The sequence below is a fragment of the Drosophila eugracilis genome, unplaced genomic scaffold (genome assembly GCF_018153835.1).
Source record: "Drosophila eugracilis isolate 14026-0451.02 unplaced genomic scaffold, ASM1815383v1 contig_445, whole genome shotgun sequence".
NCBI lineage: Eukaryota > Metazoa > Arthropoda > Insecta > Diptera > Drosophilidae > Drosophila > Drosophila eugracilis.
This window is the reverse complement of record NW_024573311.1, coordinates 553714-572757: the sequence shown is the minus strand read 5'-3', so window position 1 is coordinate 572757 and position 19044 is coordinate 553714. Positions and strand designations below refer to the sequence as shown.

Below are 19044 nucleotides of genomic sequence, written 5' to 3'. Positions count from 1 at the left end.
TTCGCTAGTTATTACCCACCAAATTCACCTTTTCTTTCAACTTCGCTAATTATTTTCCTCCTCTTTCCTCTTTTAAGTGAAAAGGTTTCTTAAAACTCATTAGGAATAAATGTTTAGGATCGGTTTGGTTGGGCATTCCTGGTAAATTTTAAGATACACGGCTATTTGGATAATCTAGAAATTGGCGCGCAAGATCGGTGGAAATGAACACATATGCACCTATAACATCGGAATCTATAACATAAATATTATGATATTGACACTTTCGATAGTATTTTACGGTAATCTAGAATCATATGATTGAACGTACTAAGCTTTTGGGTCATTTGTTATGGGTCTGATATTTATTAAGTTATGTATATCAACTGTTTAACTAGGGATTATATTGTTTTAGATACTTTAAAGCTTTCTGCTTTCGCCAATTCAACAGGTAAAAAGTATGATCACGCACGAAGTTTTATTATGACACACGCGCACGTCACTAATGTGAGATCATTTAGATTATTTTAAACACAAACAAATACACACTTTTCAATCTACACACATTTTTGTGTTCATGCACATATATCCCGAGGTATAAACATTCGCGTTATGTAAAGAATTTTCACATTTTGGCTATCAGTTTTGTATCCATTTACAGATTAACTATCCCATATACACTCGGTACACATAAGTACAAATGTAGATAAAAATATACACAGGTATGGCCAAGGAAAAGGTAATGTGTTCCAGATGACCTCAAATATTTAGCGGGAAGGTTTTCGCGATACTCACCCACCGAGTTGTACTTTAAGACTAAATGAACTTGATGAACTTTATATACATAGATAGAAAGCTTTGAAATACTTCGAGGGCTTTTCAAAAGTTATAGTAGTACTACATGAGCACGGTTGCACATGAACAAATACAGAAGCGAACGAATGTGACGATTCTATTATGATCGCTAAAGTCGTTAAAGGCAAGAATAAATCTATGAGAATGGTCGCACTTCTAGAAATTTAAACTAAGGAAAAGATCATATTGCTGCATTCTGGACATTCTTAAAAATGAAAATAAAAAAGTCATTAAGAATGAAGTATGTATATATGAGTGTTTCGAATGCAAATATTTTTATTGTAAATTTAGTAGGGTGTATTCCAGTTTTATTATTATTATTTGTTATCTTTTACACCGAATGTCTGAGAATTTGATTAAACTTGTCACACTTGTTAAAAATTATTATAAATGAAATTTGAAATTGTAATATTGTACTGTTGGAAGTTTTTATTAAATAAAAAATGTATTACCTATACTCTTAGTTTAATGTATGATTTTTATGAAGACATTTTTAATTATATTGTTTTCAAAACCGATCGTCTGAAATAAAATAAAAACATTCTAACTAATGAGTTTTACTGCTTTGTTTAAATAGAACAACACCAATGGCAAAAAACTGCTTACGAAAATTTTAAGTATTTAAAAACCAAACAATTAGAGATTGGTAAGCAGCATAAAAAACGAAGTTGGCGTTTTAAAAAACGCAATTTTTAAATTCGGTAACAAAATTATTTTTAGTTTCAAAATAATATGGGAAAAAATATTAATTACCTAAGCTTTATCCTCTCATGGTAAGTAATAGAGTCATCAGTCAAATAATTGCAGATACGGAAGAATGGGATCATTCCATTTTGCAATACATTCTCATTTAAAACTAACAGTTAAACTAACCATGTCTTTCTAACTTGTCTGAAGTATTAAAAATGGAAAGATAGAATATTACAAGACATATTAAAATTTATATATTTCAATCAATCATTCAAAATTGTCTCTTTCAGCTTGGCAAAAATTGAAAATCTGTACAGTTCGAATATTTATGTGGATCCTGAGTAATATGTAACATTTAAGAAACTTCAAGATGCATCCAATAACACTAATATTTCGTCTTAGCACTGGAAAGGTAAAACATAACTGTTCGTTTTTTATTTGTGTATATATATATGCTTCGTGAACACTTTTAAGATTCTTAGAATAAATATATTTTGCTAATAGTGTTTGTAATGGTCAAGAACATATGCTTTTATATAATTTATTCGAAAATGTTCCGTTCTTTTAATTAGATAGTCGAATACAAGATACCCTTGCCCTCACGGGTTTTAAGGATAATAAAAAAATATTTTTTTTTTATTCCCATTACCCATTTTGCATTAATGGCAAAAACTTGCCACTTCTTCCAAGGTAGAATTGTTGAAATTAAAATAGTTTGCTTTATAAGACAATAATTCAATACACTATTTTTCAATTTACAAAGTTGATGCCCAACGCGATTAGATTTCTGAGGGGTCACATTGATGACATTTTATTTTTAATCTCTAACACAAAGAAGAAGTCGCGACAAATGTGAAAATGTCCAAGCTTGGTTTTATTACATAATATATATATATATTTATATATATAATATAAATTGATTGTATACACACATATAAAATATAGACTAAAGAATACCTTAAATGAAAGATCTAAATCATACGATTAGCAGAGATAAGTATAGGTATAGTTTAAAATGTTTTTCGAGCTTGCAATAAATTTTTTTGGGAACTATTTTAACTTTTTAATATTAAAAACAAAGCTGAAATCCAATAAATTAACAATTTTCAATAAATGTAAGTTGGGGGTACCTTTTATTCGTAATATTGGCACACACTTTAGAATTTAATTATATGTTTTGAATTTAAACATTAAAAGCGCGTTATCAGTTCCTCCAACCTCCGGCAATGAAAATATCATCGCGACAACTGAAAAATTTGTTTGAAGACACACGCGACAAATTATTTCAGCGAATAATTGTGAAGTATTGCCATATTTTTTTAAGAAAATCCTTTAAATTTAATATAAGAGTAAGTATCTTAACATAAAAATACCACTTACGTGCAAGGTATAAACAGATTTTAAATATTTTAAATCTAGTGTCGATCCAAATCGGTTAATTATGCTGATCAGGAAGTTTAAAATGTAATTCTATTAAATCTGATTAATTTCAATGTTATAGGATACGTACAGGAAGAGGGCTTCAGAGATCGGAGATATACAATTGAAGGCCACCTCTGAAACTTTTTCTCCAAAAATGGTTGTGGATTTTGTCGCTGGTCTAATCGGAGGTATAAATTCTTGACAATTCCGTTCTTTTGATGCCTTTATCAGATATTTGGTTTTTAAATTCAAGGTGCTGCTGGGGTTCTTGTTGGTCACCCGTTTGATACTGTCAAAGTCCATTTGCAAACCGATGACCCTCGTAACCCTAAATATAAAGGCACATTCCACTGCTTCCGGACAATATTGCAAAAAGACAGCTTTCGAGGATTATACCGTGGAATTTCCAGTCCAATGGGAGGAATCGGATTGGTGAACGCAATCGTTTTCGGGGTATACGGAAATGTGCAACGTTTATCCAATGACCCCAATTCGCTTACATCTCACTTTTACGCTGGTTCTATCGCCGGCGTAGCCCAGAGCTTCGTTTGCGCGCCCATGGAGTTGGCCAAAACGAGACTCCAGTTGTCTACACAGATTGACAGCGGTATAAAATTCACTGGACCCATCCACTGCCTTAAATATATTTTAAAAACCGAGGGTATCAAAGGAGCGTTCAAGGGACTTACAGCCACCATTTTAAGGGATATTCCTGGTAAGTTTAATTAAAGATTCAATGTGTACATAATTATATAAAGTTGGTATTGTAAATGATAAAATCTTCTTATTTCATTTTTAAGGATTTGCCAGTTACTTTGTCTCCTTTGAGTTTCTCATGCGACAAGTGGAAACTCCAAGCATCTTCTACACATTAATGGCCGGTGGATGTGCGGGTATGTCTTCCTGGATTGCGTGCTATCCCATTGACGTAGTGAAAACCCACATGCAAGCAGATGCCCTGGGGTCGAAGGCAAAGTACAATGGATTCATCGACTGTGCAATAAAGGGCTTGAAAAACGAAGGACCACAATTTTTTTTCCGCGGCTTAAACTCGACTTTAATTAGAGCATTTCCAATGAACGCCGCCTGCTTCGTGGTGGTAACCTTTATCCTTGACTTTTTTAACGCCAAGACTGGTATGGATTCCGTAATGCACTCCGATCAGCCACTAACTCTTATGAACTTGGACAATAAGTCACAAGCGGATTTAGACTCGACCACACCTACAGTTGAGGAAGTGGTGCGGAAAATAATCACAGACAATACAATATCTCATCGGTATGTGCCCACACCTCAGGACGTCGTGCAGAGCCACTGTAAAAGTACAATCAACATTCCCAAAGAATCGAAAACCCGCCTAGCATCTGATTGTAATTTAAAATAAACTTCAAATTTGTTAGTAACTGTAAAAATAATTGTTTTTAGTGAGCTACTGTTCATATTCACTTGTTTGATGAATAACCGGAAAATTATATATTAGCTAAAATTCATAAAGTAAAATGCCTTAACTCGTTCCATAATTTAGGTTTATTTCAAAGTTGTGATTACATAATACAATTAAATATATGCTAACTTAGTTCCTTGCTCTTAAGAGCCACACGACATACAAGCGTCCTTATTTTCAAGAGAACATACCATATCGGCCATTTTTCGTTCTCTTTCAGATTCGTAATTTTGTGGGCTTTCCTCAGAGGTGCCATTCTGACCATTTAGCTTTAAAGCACTCAGTTTCTTGTCCACGGTGAACTGAATGGCATTCGCAGCTGGTTTTGTCCGCAGATAATACATTCCGGTTTTGAGCCCAGCTTTCCAGGAGTAAAAGTGTATGGACGTCAGTTTTCCATAGTTTGGCTCTGCTACATGGATATTAAAGGACTGACTCTGATCTATAAACGCACCACGATCAGCGGCCATTTTAATTGTGGACTTCACAGAGATTTCCCAAACGGTTTTGTAAAGATCACGAACCTTCTGTGGAATAGTCTCAATATTTTGAATTGAACCCCTGCTGGAAATGATTTGGTTCTTCATGTCATCGTCCCACAAGTCCAGCTCAGTCAAGTCCCTCAACAAATGATGGTTAACCACCTGGAATTCGCCAGACAGAACTCGTCTGGTATAAATATTAGTAGTATACGGCTCGAAAGATTCGTTGTTGCCCATAATCTGAGCTGTAGATGCTGTTGGCATAGGAGCAACCAGCAGGGAGTTCCGGACACCGTGCTTCTTTATCGACTCCTTTAGCTTTTGCCAGTCCCAGAGGTTCGTCGGCACTTTGTCCCACATGTCGTACTGCAAAATTCCTTTGCTTACCGGGCTTCCCTCATAAGTTTCGTATGGGCCTTCGATCTGAGCTAATTCACAACTGGCTTCCAAAGCCCCATAGTAAATCGTTTCGAATATCTGCTGATTCAAGAGGCTCGCTTCATCACTTTCATATGGGAATCGCATGAGAATTAATGCATCAGCAAAGCCCTGAACTCCGATGCCCACGGGGCGATGCCTCAAATTGGACTTCCTTGCCTCTGGCAGCGGATAAAAGTTGATATCGATTATCTTGTTGAGGTTTCTGGTAACCGTCTTGGTGACTTCCTTTAGTTTTTTGAAATCGTATGTCTTTTCCGGTGTGACAAACATGTTAAGAGCGATGGATGCCAAGTTACAAACTGCAATCTCATCCGGGGAGGAGTACTCGACGATTTCTGTGCACAAGTTACTGCATTTAATGGTGCCAACATTCTGCTGGTTACTCTTCCTGTTGCAGGCATCCTTGAAGAGCATATACGGATTTCCAGTTTCCACTTGTGCTTCAATAATGGCGAACCATAAGGATTGAGCCTTAACTGTTCGGTTGGCACGGCCCTCTTGCTCATATTTCACATATAACTTTTCAAATTCATCGCCCCATACATCGTGAAGGCCAGGGCATTTGTGCGGGCACATAAGGGACCAATCTCCATTGGCCTCTACACGTTTCATGAAAAGATCAGGTATCCACAAGGCGTAAAAAAGATCTCGGGCGCGATTCTCTTCCTTGCCAGTGTTTTTCTTGAGTTCCAGAAATTCAAAGACATCAGAGTGCCAGGGCTCCAGGTAAATAGCAAAGGCTCCTGGACGCTTGCCGCCTCCCTGATCCACATAACGCGCAACGTTATTGAAGACCCTCAGCATGGGAACCAGTCCATTGGAAGTTCCATTTGTTCCGCATATCGAAGTACCCTTTGCTCGGATACAATGAACATTTAGTCCAATGCCACCAGCAGATTTAGAAATCATGGCACATTGCTCCACAGACTTAAAAATGCCTTCGATGGAGTCGGCTGTCATGGTTAAAAGGAAACATGAAGATAACTGCGGCCGATTTGTGGCTGCTGCAAAAAGCGTTGGTGATGCATGAGTGAAGTACCGCTCTGACAAAAGATTATACGTTTCTACGGCCGCATCGATATCTTCCCCGTGGATTCCGATCGCAACGCGCATCAACATATGTTGCGGCCGTTCAGCGATCTTACCGTTTCTCTTTAACAAATAAGAACGTTCGAGGGTTTTAAACCCGAAATAATTATACCCAAAGTCGCGATCGTAGATTATAGATGAATTCAAGCGAGTGGCGTTGTTCTTAACCACATTGTAATGGAATTCGGATACTAGGGGAACTCTTTGATTCGTTTCCTTATTTACATGATTGTACAGATCCTCGAAGACATCTAAATGGAAAGGTTATTTAATTGTTTTTAGAAATGTTTCTTTTAAAGTTGTAATTAACATACCAGAGAAAACCTTTCTTGTTTCCTTGTGCAAATTAGAAACTGCAATGCGAGCAGCTAGGATTGCATAGTCGGCATGATTACAAGTCAATCCCGCTGCGATTTCCGCAGCCAAGTTGTCAAGTTCCTGAGTAGTCACTCCACAATACAGACCATTGATAACTTGCAAGGTAATGGAAACCTAAGAGAAAAATATTTTTGGGTTTACAGAATTTAATAAAAATGAGTTTCTATAGTGGTTTCTTTTGATGGGTGACTGAATATTAAGAGTTGTCCTCTTTAAATACTTTTAAAATCGCAAACATAAGTCTAGACACTTGTAATAAGTACTGGACTTAAGTAAAACCTAATTGGGGCATTTAAGCAAATATAACACAACTTACAGGATCAACAAAATCCATGTTTAAGTTGTAGCACAGCTTCTGTATTCTTGAGGTTATTTTATCAAAATGTACTTCCTCCTGTCTGCCATCTAGAATAAATATATTTAGAACAGTTGCAGCTATAAGGTAATCTGACTTACCTCTTTTAATAACATATAATTTGGTGGTTTTTACAGATTTATTCTTCATCATGTTGATGGCTTTATTTCACAAGAGGCGGAAAATTGCTAATTGCAAACATAAAAAGGCGCCAAATTAAAGTCAATTTTAGTGTTACCGTACAACAAGATCGCGAAATCGTCGAATTACACATATTTTTGAAACGATCGAGAATCAAACAATTTATTCTACATTGTTGAGCTTAATAAAATGAGATACAAAAATATAAATATATTATTTACAGGATTGATACTATATTAGATATTATCAATGCCTACAGCCGGAATGTATTAAGATAAAAAATACCACAGAATGAGCTATTTACAAAACATAAGCACCATTCTTTTTTGATATTATATATAAATAATATGGTTTATCTTTTATTTATATAGCATTAAATGATTACATAAATATAACAGTGTTTAAAGAACATTTGTTGAGTATGTGTTTTATAAACGGTCTCGGTAGATTGGTATCAATTATACAAGTGAATATAATATATTTAAATAAGTTTTTAATAAATATGCAACAAATATGCAAGAGTTTAATCAAGAAGTTCGTGTTTAACTATTTTATTGACTTGCTGTCCAGATTGCTGTTGAAAAACACTAGAAAGGAAATTTAAAAAAGTCAAACTATTAAATATATGATATCGGAGTGTATGAAAACTAATCTTTTCTTTTTTTCGTATTGAATTAAATCCATTGATAAAAAAAAAAAATTAATAATAATCCAAAAATTTAACATTTTTTAATGGCCTTGCTTGCCTAAAAGAGCTGTAATAAACTCATTATACTTACAAGAAATTATTTATTTTTTCTAAATCGTTTAATATGTCATCTTGGTCCGAATTTAAATCATCTCTTTCCTTAAGGCTTTCTAGTAGAGTAACATTTAAGTTTTCAATATACTCCTGGAGATTATTAACCAATATTTGTAGAATCGGAACTTGAATTCCAGTGAGCAACTGTCTTGATATCCATCGATGATTTGAATCCATTTTTACACCAACATCACACAACATTGAACGAATTACATCCACAATAGGTGTGACGCCATGTTTCTTCGCCTAAAAATGTATATTTATATCCTTAATACAGAAACTAATTCATATATATATATATATTACGAAACAAACCTTAACTTTCATCTGTGCTATTTCTTTAGATTGAGCTAGAGCTATTCTAACCTCTATTTGGAGCTTTGATTGGTTCGCAAAGAAAAACAAATTTTCATTTGATTCAAAATCTGTTTTTTGAACAGTGTTTCCATTAATCGTATGATTCATCATTCTTTCTTGGTTTATTTGGTTCTTTTGAAATATTTTATCGTTTTCAAATTCCTTATTGCGTTTAGTTTCACAAAAATCAGATTGCTTGCGTTGTACACCACTTGATAGTTTGGGACATGTTTCAGAATCAGAACTATAACTTTCATTGTCGGAACCAGTTAAAAATTCCTCTTTTCTTATTTCTGAGAATACAAATAAGATAAAAAAAATGTTCTTCGCATGCAAATAACGTTGATTCATTTTTGCTTACCATTATTTAAAGGATCTTTATCTCCGATTGCCAACCTTTTACGTATTTCATCTCGATTGAAGCGACGCTGAAAAGTCAAAAATATATTCGTTAGTGTTTGCTAGCAATCTAATTCTAAGATTATAATTACTTACCTTTTTTTCTATTTGTTTAACTTTTTTATAATGGTTTTGTAACGTTTCCACGTCCATATCATTAGCTACCTTGTATGCATCAAATTGTTCTGTTAAATGCAAATTTTAAAATAAAGTTTACAAAAATAATTTATTTTTAAGTGTTACCTAAAACCATAGTAGAAGATCGGTTTTTGGAATACTTTATGGGATCTTCCAAATATTGAGACCAGCACGACTGATTTAAATACCTTCTGTTTGCAACCTTTTTATTGTCTTCCTCACGATGTTCCTGGCTTTGACCGATTTCCAAATTTCCCAAACTAGGCATTTCACTGTGATTGATTCTCTGCACTTCATTTTTGTTCTTTTCTTCAGCTGCCGAAAAACTTTCAGAATTACAAATTATATATTTTCGTTGGCTATACGTTTTATAGTCGAAAGTGTCCGGTGGTAGTTGTCGCTCATCATGTGACGGTTTTTGATGCTTAGTTTTTATTAACTCATACCCATAAGGTGTATTTTTCTTTTTATTCTTCCTAATGGTGTTTCCTGAAATTCGCGTTGAATGGGTATGCTTTAAAGCTTCTGTTCCATTTGATAGTTCTGCATCGCAAATCTGTAAAACAAAAATTTATTTTCTTACATTTGTCGATTTTATTTGAATAATTTTTTAACCTTTATCAAATTTGATCCCTGTAACCCATCCTGAGCTTTCTTGTTTTTATATCCAGTGATAAGTAGTTCAAATTCACGCTCCACTTCTCCACCGAAATCTCCAACGATATCAATCGGACTTTGTCCTTGCAGTTGGCTCTCATATTTAGAATTAATTGTACACGACCAGGAGGAAAAGTCTGGAATTGGTCGCATAATTCTGACTTAGGTTATAAATAAGGTCTGGTTTATTTAAAGTGCGCATTGAGTTTTCCGAATTGGCATTATAGTTCTTATTTACAATATCGGGTATATTGGAGGATGACGATCTGTTTCTAGTTTCTTCTAATGAGTATGTGTTTCCATTTTCACAGTCATTTGAAATCAAAACTTCGGAATTTGTGAACGTTTCCAAACCTGTTGGGTTGACAACCTTATTTTGATACGTATTTTGGTCATCTTCTCTGTCACTATCCGTTAAATCACTTTCATTACATTCCATGTCAGAGTACTCGATGTAGTCATCAGAGAGGGTATGCGCAAATTTTTGAAATCCAGGATAGTTGGGGTTGGTAATTCCCTTTGTTATATAAATATCCATTCTTGAGCTTGGCATTTGAATAGGTTTTCTAGATGAAAATTCAAGTTCACTATCATAAATATTTATGTAATAAAGTGATCTAATATTAAATAAAATAAAATTAATGTTATATGATAAACAATTTGAATAACGTGCTTAAAATTAACTTTAAAATAAAAATGTATAATTTTTTTAAAATTTGTATTTTTATTGTTGTACTTTGTAACTTCTTTTACTTGTTAAAGAACTTTGCCATATACATTGTTTTTTTTTTATTTACAAATCAATCCACTTAAACACATAAAAAATGATTTTTGATTTGATGTCAATTTTCTTCAAACACGTTGATAACAATATTTGTATTTTTAAAGAGCAGCAATTGTTGTCATAGGCAAAGATTTTTTAGTAAAAGTTGCCAAAAAATATTTACTGCTATATGAGTTGAGGTTGCATGAGTTGCTTAAACAATTATTCTTATTATTCACTAACAATAGACAATTATTTTGTTTAAAAAAATCAAAATTAAATATATTGAATCGATGAAGACTTACAAGGACTTTTAGGCCTTCCTGGATTTATATGGAAAATGTCTCCCACTCACATAAATCAAATTACGTGTTTAACGCATGCGTGGAATTTAAGACCCTAGTCCATAGTGTTGATAATAATACTAAAAACGTTATTTATTAGTTTTAAATATATAAAACATAATTATATTAAACCTTTATATATATTTAAATTCCTTTTTTATTTTAATTTCTAACTTGTTATATAACATAGGTTCTTTTAATACAAATTTAAAGTTATAAGAAGCTGATTTTTTTTGTTTCGAATAGCGACCTAAAATAAATCTAAAATCTTGCTATATATATATATCATAGTAATTTTCATGTTGGTTAATTTCTTTTGACATTTTTAAGATGAATATCCCTTTTGTTTTGCACTCAACATTTTTGTAATTTAGGATCTGGTAACACTTAAGCACAATGTGATTTTTAAAAACCATAATATTGATGTTTAAAAGTAATTGAAACTAAACACGACTAGAACAATGAAATAACATAAGCCATTAAATCACAGTGAATAATAATGATATTATTCAAAGGAATTCGGAGGGTGCAAACCCAGCTAAAAACGCCGGTTGATTTGGTGCTTATTCGGGTGAGGTTCTTAATCATTACGCAATGCTTAACAAATAACAATTTTTGCAATTATTCCAGTACTCCACTGCTGCAACAATATCTGCCCATGATGACAAAGGTATCAATCCATTGCCGACAGAGTCCAAGGCGGTAAAGGTCCAGCATTTACCAGAAACTAAAATTTCTTGGATGCCGAGCCCGTACACCATCCCCGGAAAAACGTTCAGTCAGTACAAGAAGCTATCCAAATTCCGACTGACATGTGAGTTAGATAAGTTCCAATTTTTCAAACATAAAATTAAGGTTGATCCTATTCCGTTCCAGCTCTGGTTGTTATAACAACAATGGGGGGTTATGCGATGGCACCAGCTGCCTTTGATCCCACCACTTTTGCGATGTGCACCGTGGGCACCGGACTCGTTTCGGCTGCGGCAAATGCCATAAATCAGTATCACGAAGTTCCTTTCGATTCCCAAATGTCAAGGACGAAGAACCGAGTGCTCGTCACGGGACAAATGACTCCTCTGCACGCCGTCACCTTCGCTGCGGTGTCGGCAACTGCTGGATTAAGTATGCTTTATTTCGGTGCAAATGGATTAACAGCAGCGCTGGGAGCAGGAAATCTATTCCTCTACACCACGATTTACACGCCCATGAAACGAATGAGCATAGTTAACACCTGGGTCGGTTCGATTGTGGGAGCCATTCCTCCTCTGATGGGTTGGGCTGGATGCGCTGGCACTCTGGACGCCGGAGCCATGATCCTAGCCGGAATTCTCTACGCGTGGCAGTTCCCACACTTCAACGCTCTATCATGGAACCTCCGGCCAGATTACTCGCGTGCCGGCTACCGGATGATGGCCGTTACAAATCCTGGTCTTTGTCGCCGCACCGCCTTACGATATTCGGTGGCTATTGCCGGACTGTCGGTAATGGCACCAGTTTTAGACGTCACGAACTATTGGTTTGCTTTGGAAACACTACCTCTGAACGCGTATTTCACCTACCTCGGTAAATATTTTCTTCGTCACTTTTTTGCAGAATGAGTGTTATTATTGGTTTTTTCGTATTGCAGCATATAAGTTTTATGAAAAATCGGATAGCGGAAGTTCACGGAAGCTTTTCCGATTTTCATTAATCCACCTGCCCGCCCTGATGTTGCTGTTTCTGGCCAACAAGAAGGAATGGTATTTCAGCAAACCCACAGGAGAAGAAAAGAAGAAGGATTCAGCTTACATCGCAATAAAACAGTCTGCTAGTAGTCTTGGAAACGTCCTACCGGTCGCCGTAGCTGAAGCCCCGAGATAGTAATATTTATATTGATACGAAAAATGTATCGAAAAAAATATACTTAGTGTTCTTCAACTTGTAAAAAAAATAGTTGTTTTACGTGAAGCGAAAACATACCTCAGAGGTGCAAATATTTCTTGCTTCACAATAATAAATGACTCCACGTTCTTGATAATTGTTTAGTATAATAATAATAATTATTCATTCGAAAAATTATTTGAATTATGAAACTAAGTGTGGCCAATTCATGTACATTAAGATTGCTGTTTATTCTCACTCGTTTCATTACGATAGCATTTACAGAAACGGATGGAATTGTCGAGCGATGCGGGCAGCGTATTTCACAACAAAATACCGCAAGCTTAACAAAAATATAAAAATAATTATAAAATTTAGGTCATCAGAAAAAAATTATTTCCTCATAGAACTGCTTTTATTTATCCAAATTAATAATTAAATAATCTTACCACGGAAATGATTTACCATTACTTTTATACTTTTTAAAATTTTTAAAAGTCAAATTAAGGGAGTTTCTTATAAATAAAAATTCTATATAAAAAAAAATTCATACATAAGCATAATCTTTAAATAATTTTATTTTAATTTCTGTGGAATAAAATACGATACGATAATAATGTATTAATAATCTTGGTTGAACATTAGTGAATTTATGGATTATCGATAAAAATACCAAAATACTTCCCTTTAGTTACTAAAGTTTAGTATATTTTACTAGTTCATTTGGCAAATGTTTTGGTCTTAAAAATTGACAGCAATATATTTGTTATTATTTTATTATAATGAACCTTGATGCTTTTTCACCGGAATATATTAACATAATTAATTATTTATTGCGATACCGTGATGAATCATGCTGCTAATGCAAGTTTCGATGGAGCCCTCGTTTGGTAATTTCAACGGGAAACTAGATCAAATGAACGCAAAATCTATGGCGAACCACTGGAGTGAATTATTTTTAGTGAGCTGAACGTGGATTGTGACAATGAAAAATTGAGGAATAGTGTTTACATTCATTTTATAATTTATTTTCAAGTTATCTTTTTTATCTCGAAAAAGGAAAGGCGTATAAAAGTTTCTTTACACAGTGCAACACACATATAAATTTCTAATTATGTATTATGTACCACATAAGTTTCGTCAAGTTTGTCGATTGTGCCTCACATTGGTTAACGAGTGCGATGTTGCAGAACTACAAATGTACAATGTTTTGTCGCATAATAATGCCCAAGACAGAAACACGACAGATTTTGGTAGAGACGAGAAGCGTACTAGCTGCTATTGCAGTGCTTTGAGCCCCAATCTGTGCAGCTGCATCGGTGATAACTCGCTATCAGTATCCCCCGTAGTGCTGACCAAAAATGAAACGGGAACGGGTCCAAGCCAACATCAACCCGATTCGCAGTCCCAAACCAAAACCCAAGTCAGAACCCTTCACCTTCCACAAAATCAAACTAAAATCCATTACACGCCAAGTGTGCCTTCTGCTGCGGACACAAAATCGAGTGAACGCGAACGCCAATTGGAGTCGGACATTACCGAAAGATCAGTATTCAAAATTCAGTCATCGTCGAACCACGAGCATATAGCATGCGGGGAGGCCCAATCCAAATCCCAAAACCAATCAAATTCGGAACTGCCGCGAGAGGAACATAATCACAATCAGCGCGGAGAGACAAGTGTGAATATAACAAATACAAGCGGAACCGATAACTACGGCAAAGAGCACGGCAGAGATGATTCATCATCACATCTTACATTTCAGATATTCAACTATCTCTCTATTAAGGTAAGCAGATTTCCATCCAACACATTTGCAAAGAAACGAATTTACATTAATTACGCACACACACATCGTTGGATATACGGTGTGTGTGGTGGATATATCGCGTATATATATAGGGTTATACCCGCACACACACACACACAATCGCACGCTTGCGAGTGCTACCCGTGTGATTGTGTGTGTTATCTATGTGATTACGACACCACACGTCAAAATAATAGGAAATGATTGGGCCGCTTTTATCCCATGGCCTATTAACAATCGGTATCAATTGTTTGGTATTTTTTCGATGAACCATTCCGAGGCAATGGCCCACGCACACCACTTTAATCGTACATCAGTGTCCAGCACACGAATGTAAATATTGATATGTACATACATGCCTACGTATGAACGCGTTAGAGACCTACATTAATCCATGCCACAGATAACATTCGCTTTATAGCAATTTGATTGTTTTCATAACAACAGATAAACCAACGTATACTCTATATGGCCTAAATATTACCTATGTATTTACTTTCGGTTTTAATACAACACAATGCAACAAAATAGTTAGTTTCATTTGTTTATGTGTACATTGGTTAAACCCACTGAATTCGATCATTTCCTAAGTACGGTATTCTTTTCCGCATTTGATTTCATTTGAAGTCCACAATTATGAGTGTCTTTTTAAGCACTTAAAATATTTTTTTTTATTGATATTCAATTCTGTAATGGTTTTTATTGGCTTCGAAAATCTAAACACCTTTTTGTAAGGGACATATGTCAATTAATTGTCAATTAAATGAATTCCAGATGTAACTTCAACCAAGAAAGGCAATACTCCGTTTAAAAACTGATAAATATACAAAAGTTTATATTCTGAAATAGTTATTTACCAATTTCAGCTGTCTATGTAGTTTGTTCTTGTTTGGCCATTCAAATAAACAGGGAAACTCAAAGATCGACTTTGTCGCTCCTTACTCTCTAATCATTGCATCATCCACATTTCAAGCTAATTCAATATTAAATGTTCATGTTATATTAAAAAAAAAACCGTTACCCTTTTTTTAGGTACTGCCTATCGATGGATTACCCAAAGTGATTTGTGGCGACTGCAGACAAAAATTGGATTCTTTTGAAAAATTTCGAACCATGGCGCACAATTCACAAAAAGCTTTGAAAGAATTTTTAGATATATCAAAAAGTTGCAAATTAGTAAGTTTTGTTATAAACTACGGTTATTAAAAATATTGTCACTTAAAGCTATAAAAGTCTTTTTGTCAAAAACTCTTTTAATTAAAGTTAAAATAAGGTGCCGGGAAGCTTCGAAGAAATTCGAAGTCAATTGGAAACGTTCACTCAAGGTTTTTAGAGATTTCTGTGACACCCAATAAGACCTATTTGTTAAACATAGTCCTGGGATACTAACTAACTAACAACTACTTTTTTGCAGGACGCAAATGATTTGGAAATAAAGCTTGATGCAATTTTAAAGGCTTCGTCGGAGGCTATAGCGGCAAAGGCTCTGACCGAGCTAAGCACGTTTTCTAAAGTTAAGTACGACCACAGTAAAATAGAATCCAGCATCCAAACTAGTTTGGATCGAAAAATTGAGATTAGCAATCAAGATATGTCAACACATAGCTTATATCCAAGTTTATTCAAATCAATTAATATGAAAAGCGATCAAAAAAAGGTAATGTCTGGATCCTCACACAGCCAGTTTGATTCAAATCTGCAAAAGGACTCGGAAATCGAGAAATATGAAAATCTGCAGCAGCAGCTAGAAACCGCTGCTGTTTTAATGGATATAAGCAAAAAAATTGTAATTTCCCCTCCATGCTCGAATCCCCAATCTCCGTGTTTTTCTGCAGTTGTAGATACAAGTATTAAAAGTTCTGTGATAAAATCAAAACGTCCATTAAACCAAAATGAAATTCAGGACGGAGTTGAAATTGACTTATCCGTCAAAAAACAAAAGAACGATTACTCCAATCAACGGAACTCGGCCCCTATAAACCATTTTTGCCAAACTCCAATGCTTGATATTCAGTCACACTTAAGAAGTGAAGAGGATTTTCAAAACTACAGTATTACCATTAACCAAGTTGGTGGGTCCGACTACAAATCGAAAGCACCGAAGGCGAGTACCGGCTCTTTACTAGACTCTGGCGACAGCTCCGACTCTCACAAACTGGAGATGGATATCACGTCCTCAATTAATGACAGAAAGACCCCGGATAGTCTAAGCTCGGATCACGCAACGGATGCGGCAACTACTCAACTGTGGCAAGCACTTGCCCGATCAGCCGGTAAGTACTTAGCGATATTATCAGAATAAGAGTCAATTAATTACTATTATTACAAAGTAAATATTTATATTTGCCGAATTATAATCTTGATACTTTTTTTCTTAAATTATAGCTAAAGGCAAAGAAGAAAATCCGGCCACACAAATATTTCGAAGCATGATGAGCCAGTCTTTCGTGTTTCCGGTTCCGCCAACAGTATCATTTACAAAAGTACCTGAAGAACCCATAGCACTATTAAAGGTATATTTATAATTTTATAATAGAATTTGTAGGAAACACTATAAATTTGATTTATATTTCTCAGGATCTATCAGAGGCTCAATCCAGCAAATCAAAACCATGTAGAAGAAAACAAAGTTTTCCTACCAAAACTGATTGTGTTGATGTAGTTAATGAGAATGTGACTGATACTTATACCACTTCAGAAGCAGCTCCAGAGGAAAAAAAAGATAAAAGGGTAAGTTATCAGAGTTATCTTTATTGTCAAACGTATTATTTATAGCTTCTCCAAATAATTTCGTTTCTTTAGAACATAAACCTTTTTAATGCCATACCTGGTGCTCAAAAAGATATGTCATGTTCGAATTGTGGCACCCTAACTACAACAATTTGGAGGCGAAGTGTTCGAGGAGAAATGGTTTGCAACGCCTGCGGATTATATTTCAAACTGCATGGGGTCAACAGGCCTCATTCGATGAGACGCGATACCATACACACTAGACGCAGGCGTCCTAAAGAATTAGAGCGATCCAAAAAAAGTAAGTTTTTCTTAAAGAATTTTAATATTGGCTATAATATATATAATTTTTCCACTTTTTCAACGTTGCTCACATTTTGAATCTGTCATACTTCAATTCACTTTAGATTTGACAAGTTTCACTTGATCAAAGAGTTTATCACTTGCCTAGAAAAATTAAAAATTATATTTATTTTACAGAGCACAAGCAAATGTCATCATGCCCTTCAATGGAACCAACAAAACCAGAATTCTTGACGTCTAGGGAACCCCTTGATATTCCTGGTCTGGTTTTAAATGTACGTATATAATTATATTATTTATTTATTTATTTACTTAAAATTCTGCCCGAAAATTCTGGCTATAATCTCCTACCTATATGGATTCATGATCTTTATTAATAAGTGTTAATATACTACATACTCTTAATTTTTCATTTCGAAAAAAGCAGATCATCTATAGTTAAAATTTATTTGAATAAATGGTTGTATAGCCTAACAATAAAATAATTTATTTCTTATCCATTTAATACCTATTATTTTTCAATTCTAGAAATTCAAAAAGGAAATCGATGAATCCGAAACCACAGCAGCACTTAAAGATATTTTATTAAGGCGGAAGAAGTCAAATTCTTTGCCGGCGTTTAATGATACCTGTGAAAGTGCGGACTTATCCGCACCGCTTAACCTTGTTTCCAGTGAAAATAATGCAAAGTTAACATAAAACGCCAAATATATTCCCCTATTCACTTTTCGAAAACAACCCTTTAACACACATTTTGTTTATTTATGAGGTCGCATAAGAAAAAAACAAAAGGTATAGGATTAAAAATACTTATAGATTATTAATAAAAATTTTTCATTCTTTAAAACTAAATTTTATTCATTTGTATCTTTAAAAACTAATACCAAAATACTTATTAGTGTAAAAGAGGTATAAAAATTGAACCAGTATGTCAAACCTTTTAAATAATATCACACTAAATATAGACCTTAAGAAAGGACATAAATACTTAATGCAATTAAATTAAAAATAAAATTTATTATATTTATATTTATTAAAACCATTTTACAGTATTTTTAATTTTTTAATAACACAAATTGCTTATATTAAAATGAAAAGTTCAGTTTTAACAATTATTTTTTCAGCTGTCTTTGCAATTGAACAACTTCTAAAGCTAAAAAATAAATAATGTTTTAAATCTCTTGCCTATACGAAAATCATGTGATAATATAATAATCTCCACAAAACATTTTAATAGTAAAACTATGCAAAAAGCAATAATCACGCAATGCAAACTTTTCAAGGAAATATTTAAATTATATACAATTATAAGAAACTAAAAAACTTAATGCTGTTTTCGAATCTACATAAATCGTCTAAATAAAATAAGGACTTCATAATAGGCTAAGATACAAAAATATTACTCATTTATTTTTTCAAATAAAATACTCTATACAATTTTTAACAATCACAATAAACTGGTTAATGTAAAATGTAAATCAAATCCCTGTGTTTTTCTCTAAACTTGCCTATCAATGGAGGTTTTGGATATATGTTTGTGTTAAGTAAACAAACAATTATTTGGTTGTTCTCTGATGAAGCTTTGAACTTAGAGCAGCCGTTCCT

General features: G+C 34.2%; 5 protein-coding genes across 5 annotated transcripts; 3 read left to right on the top strand and 2 right to left on the bottom strand.

Annotated features, from left to right (window-relative positions):
* The first annotated feature begins 3029 nt into the window (after positions 1–3029).
* Positions 3030–4358, top strand: LOC108110832 (mitochondrial basic amino acids transporter). Its single transcript, XM_017220071.2, has 3 exons — positions 3030–3134; positions 3200–3661; positions 3747–4358. The coding sequence occupies exons 1-3, from the start codon at positions 3101–3103 to the stop codon at positions 4328–4330; spliced, it is 1080 nt and encodes a 359-aa protein (XP_017075560.2). The 5' UTR covers positions 3030–3100; the 3' UTR covers positions 4331–4358.
* Positions 4359–4455: 97 nt separating this feature from the next.
* LOC108110829 (ribonucleoside-diphosphate reductase large subunit) lies at positions 4456–7386 on the bottom strand. The gene is made up of 4 exons (XM_017220066.2): positions 7237–7386; positions 7097–7185; positions 6717–6894; positions 4456–6653 (listed from the first exon to the last, which is right to left on the bottom strand). Exons 1-4 carry the CDS (start codon positions 7286–7288, stop codon positions 4534–4536), a joined length of 2439 nt encoding a protein of 812 aa, XP_017075555.1. The 5' UTR covers positions 7289–7386; the 3' UTR covers positions 4456–4533.
* Positions 7387–7463: 77 nt separating this feature from the next.
* On the bottom strand, positions 7464–12934 carry LOC108110830 (schwannomin-interacting protein 1 homolog). Its single transcript, XM_017220067.2, is given in 10 exon segments — positions 7464–7863; positions 8056–8324; positions 8394–8728; positions 8797–8863; positions 8931–9019; positions 9078–9528; positions 9588–9770; positions 9772–10195; positions 10698–10816; positions 12696–12934. Coding segments are annotated over 8 exon segments (1869 nt in total). The 5' UTR covers positions 10183–10195; positions 10698–10816; positions 12696–12934; the 3' UTR covers positions 7464–7799.
* On the top strand, positions 11091–12753 carry LOC108110833 (protoheme IX farnesyltransferase, mitochondrial). The gene is made up of 4 exons (XM_017220072.2): positions 11091–11307; positions 11367–11550; positions 11613–12299; positions 12364–12753. The coding sequence occupies exons 1-4, from the start codon at positions 11236–11238 to the stop codon at positions 12594–12596; spliced, it is 1176 nt and encodes a 391-aa protein (XP_017075561.2). The 5' UTR covers positions 11091–11235; the 3' UTR covers positions 12597–12753.
* Positions 12935–13475: 541 nt separating the features above from the next.
* On the top strand, positions 13476–18481 carry LOC108111117. Its single transcript, XM_017220467.2, has 8 exons — positions 13476–14385; positions 15439–15582; positions 15821–16679; positions 16792–16919; positions 16984–17136; positions 17209–17437; positions 17617–17714; positions 17968–18481. The coding sequence occupies exons 1-8, from the start codon at positions 13711–13713 to the stop codon at positions 18136–18138; spliced, it is 2457 nt and encodes an 818-aa protein (XP_017075956.2). The 5' UTR covers positions 13476–13710; the 3' UTR covers positions 18139–18481.
* Positions 18482–19044: the final 563 nt, after the last annotated feature.

Bases quoted from the DNA above. Each gene is read 5' to 3' on its own strand.
- LOC108110829 (XM_017220066.2), bottom strand. From the start codon at position 7,288: ATGATGAAGAATAAATCTGTAAAAACCACCAAATTATATGTTATTAAA. The intron at 7,186-7,236 runs GTAAGTCAGATT...TATTTATTCTAG, and splicing joins ATTATATGTTATTAAAAGAG to ATGGCAGACAGGAGGAAGTA. The intron at 6,654-6,716 runs GTATGTTAATTA...CTTTCCATTTAG, and splicing joins AACAAGAAAGGTTTTCTCTG to ATGTCTTCGAGGATCTGTAC.
- LOC108110833 (XM_017220072.2), top strand. From the start codon at position 11,236: ATGATATTATTCAAAGGAATTCGGAGGGTGCAAACCCAGCTAAAAACG. The intron at 11,551-11,612 runs GTGAGTTAGATA...ATTCCGTTCCAG, and splicing joins ATCCAAATTCCGACTGACAT to CTCTGGTTGTTATAACAACA. The intron at 12,300-12,363 runs GTAAATATTTTC...TTCGTATTGCAG, and splicing joins CGCGTATTTCACCTACCTCG to CATATAAGTTTTATGAAAAA.
- LOC108111117 (XM_017220467.2), top strand. From the start codon at position 13,711: ATGTATTATGTACCACATAAGTTTCGTCAAGTTTGTCGATTGTGCCTC. The intron at 14,386-15,438 runs GTAAGCAGATTT...CCCTTTTTTTAG, and splicing joins TCAACTATCTCTCTATTAAG to GTACTGCCTATCGATGGATT. The intron at 16,920-16,983 runs GTATATTTATAA...TATATTTCTCAG, and splicing joins AACCCATAGCACTATTAAAG to GATCTATCAGAGGCTCAATC.
- LOC108110832 (XM_017220071.2), top strand. From the start codon at position 3,101: ATGGTTGTGGATTTTGTCGCTGGTCTAATCGGAG. The intron at 3,135-3,199 runs GTATAAATTCTT...TTTAAATTCAAG, and splicing joins TGTCGCTGGTCTAATCGGAG to GTGCTGCTGGGGTTCTTGTT. The intron at 3,662-3,746 runs GTAAGTTTAATT...TTCATTTTTAAG, and splicing joins CATTTTAAGGGATATTCCTG to GATTTGCCAGTTACTTTGTC.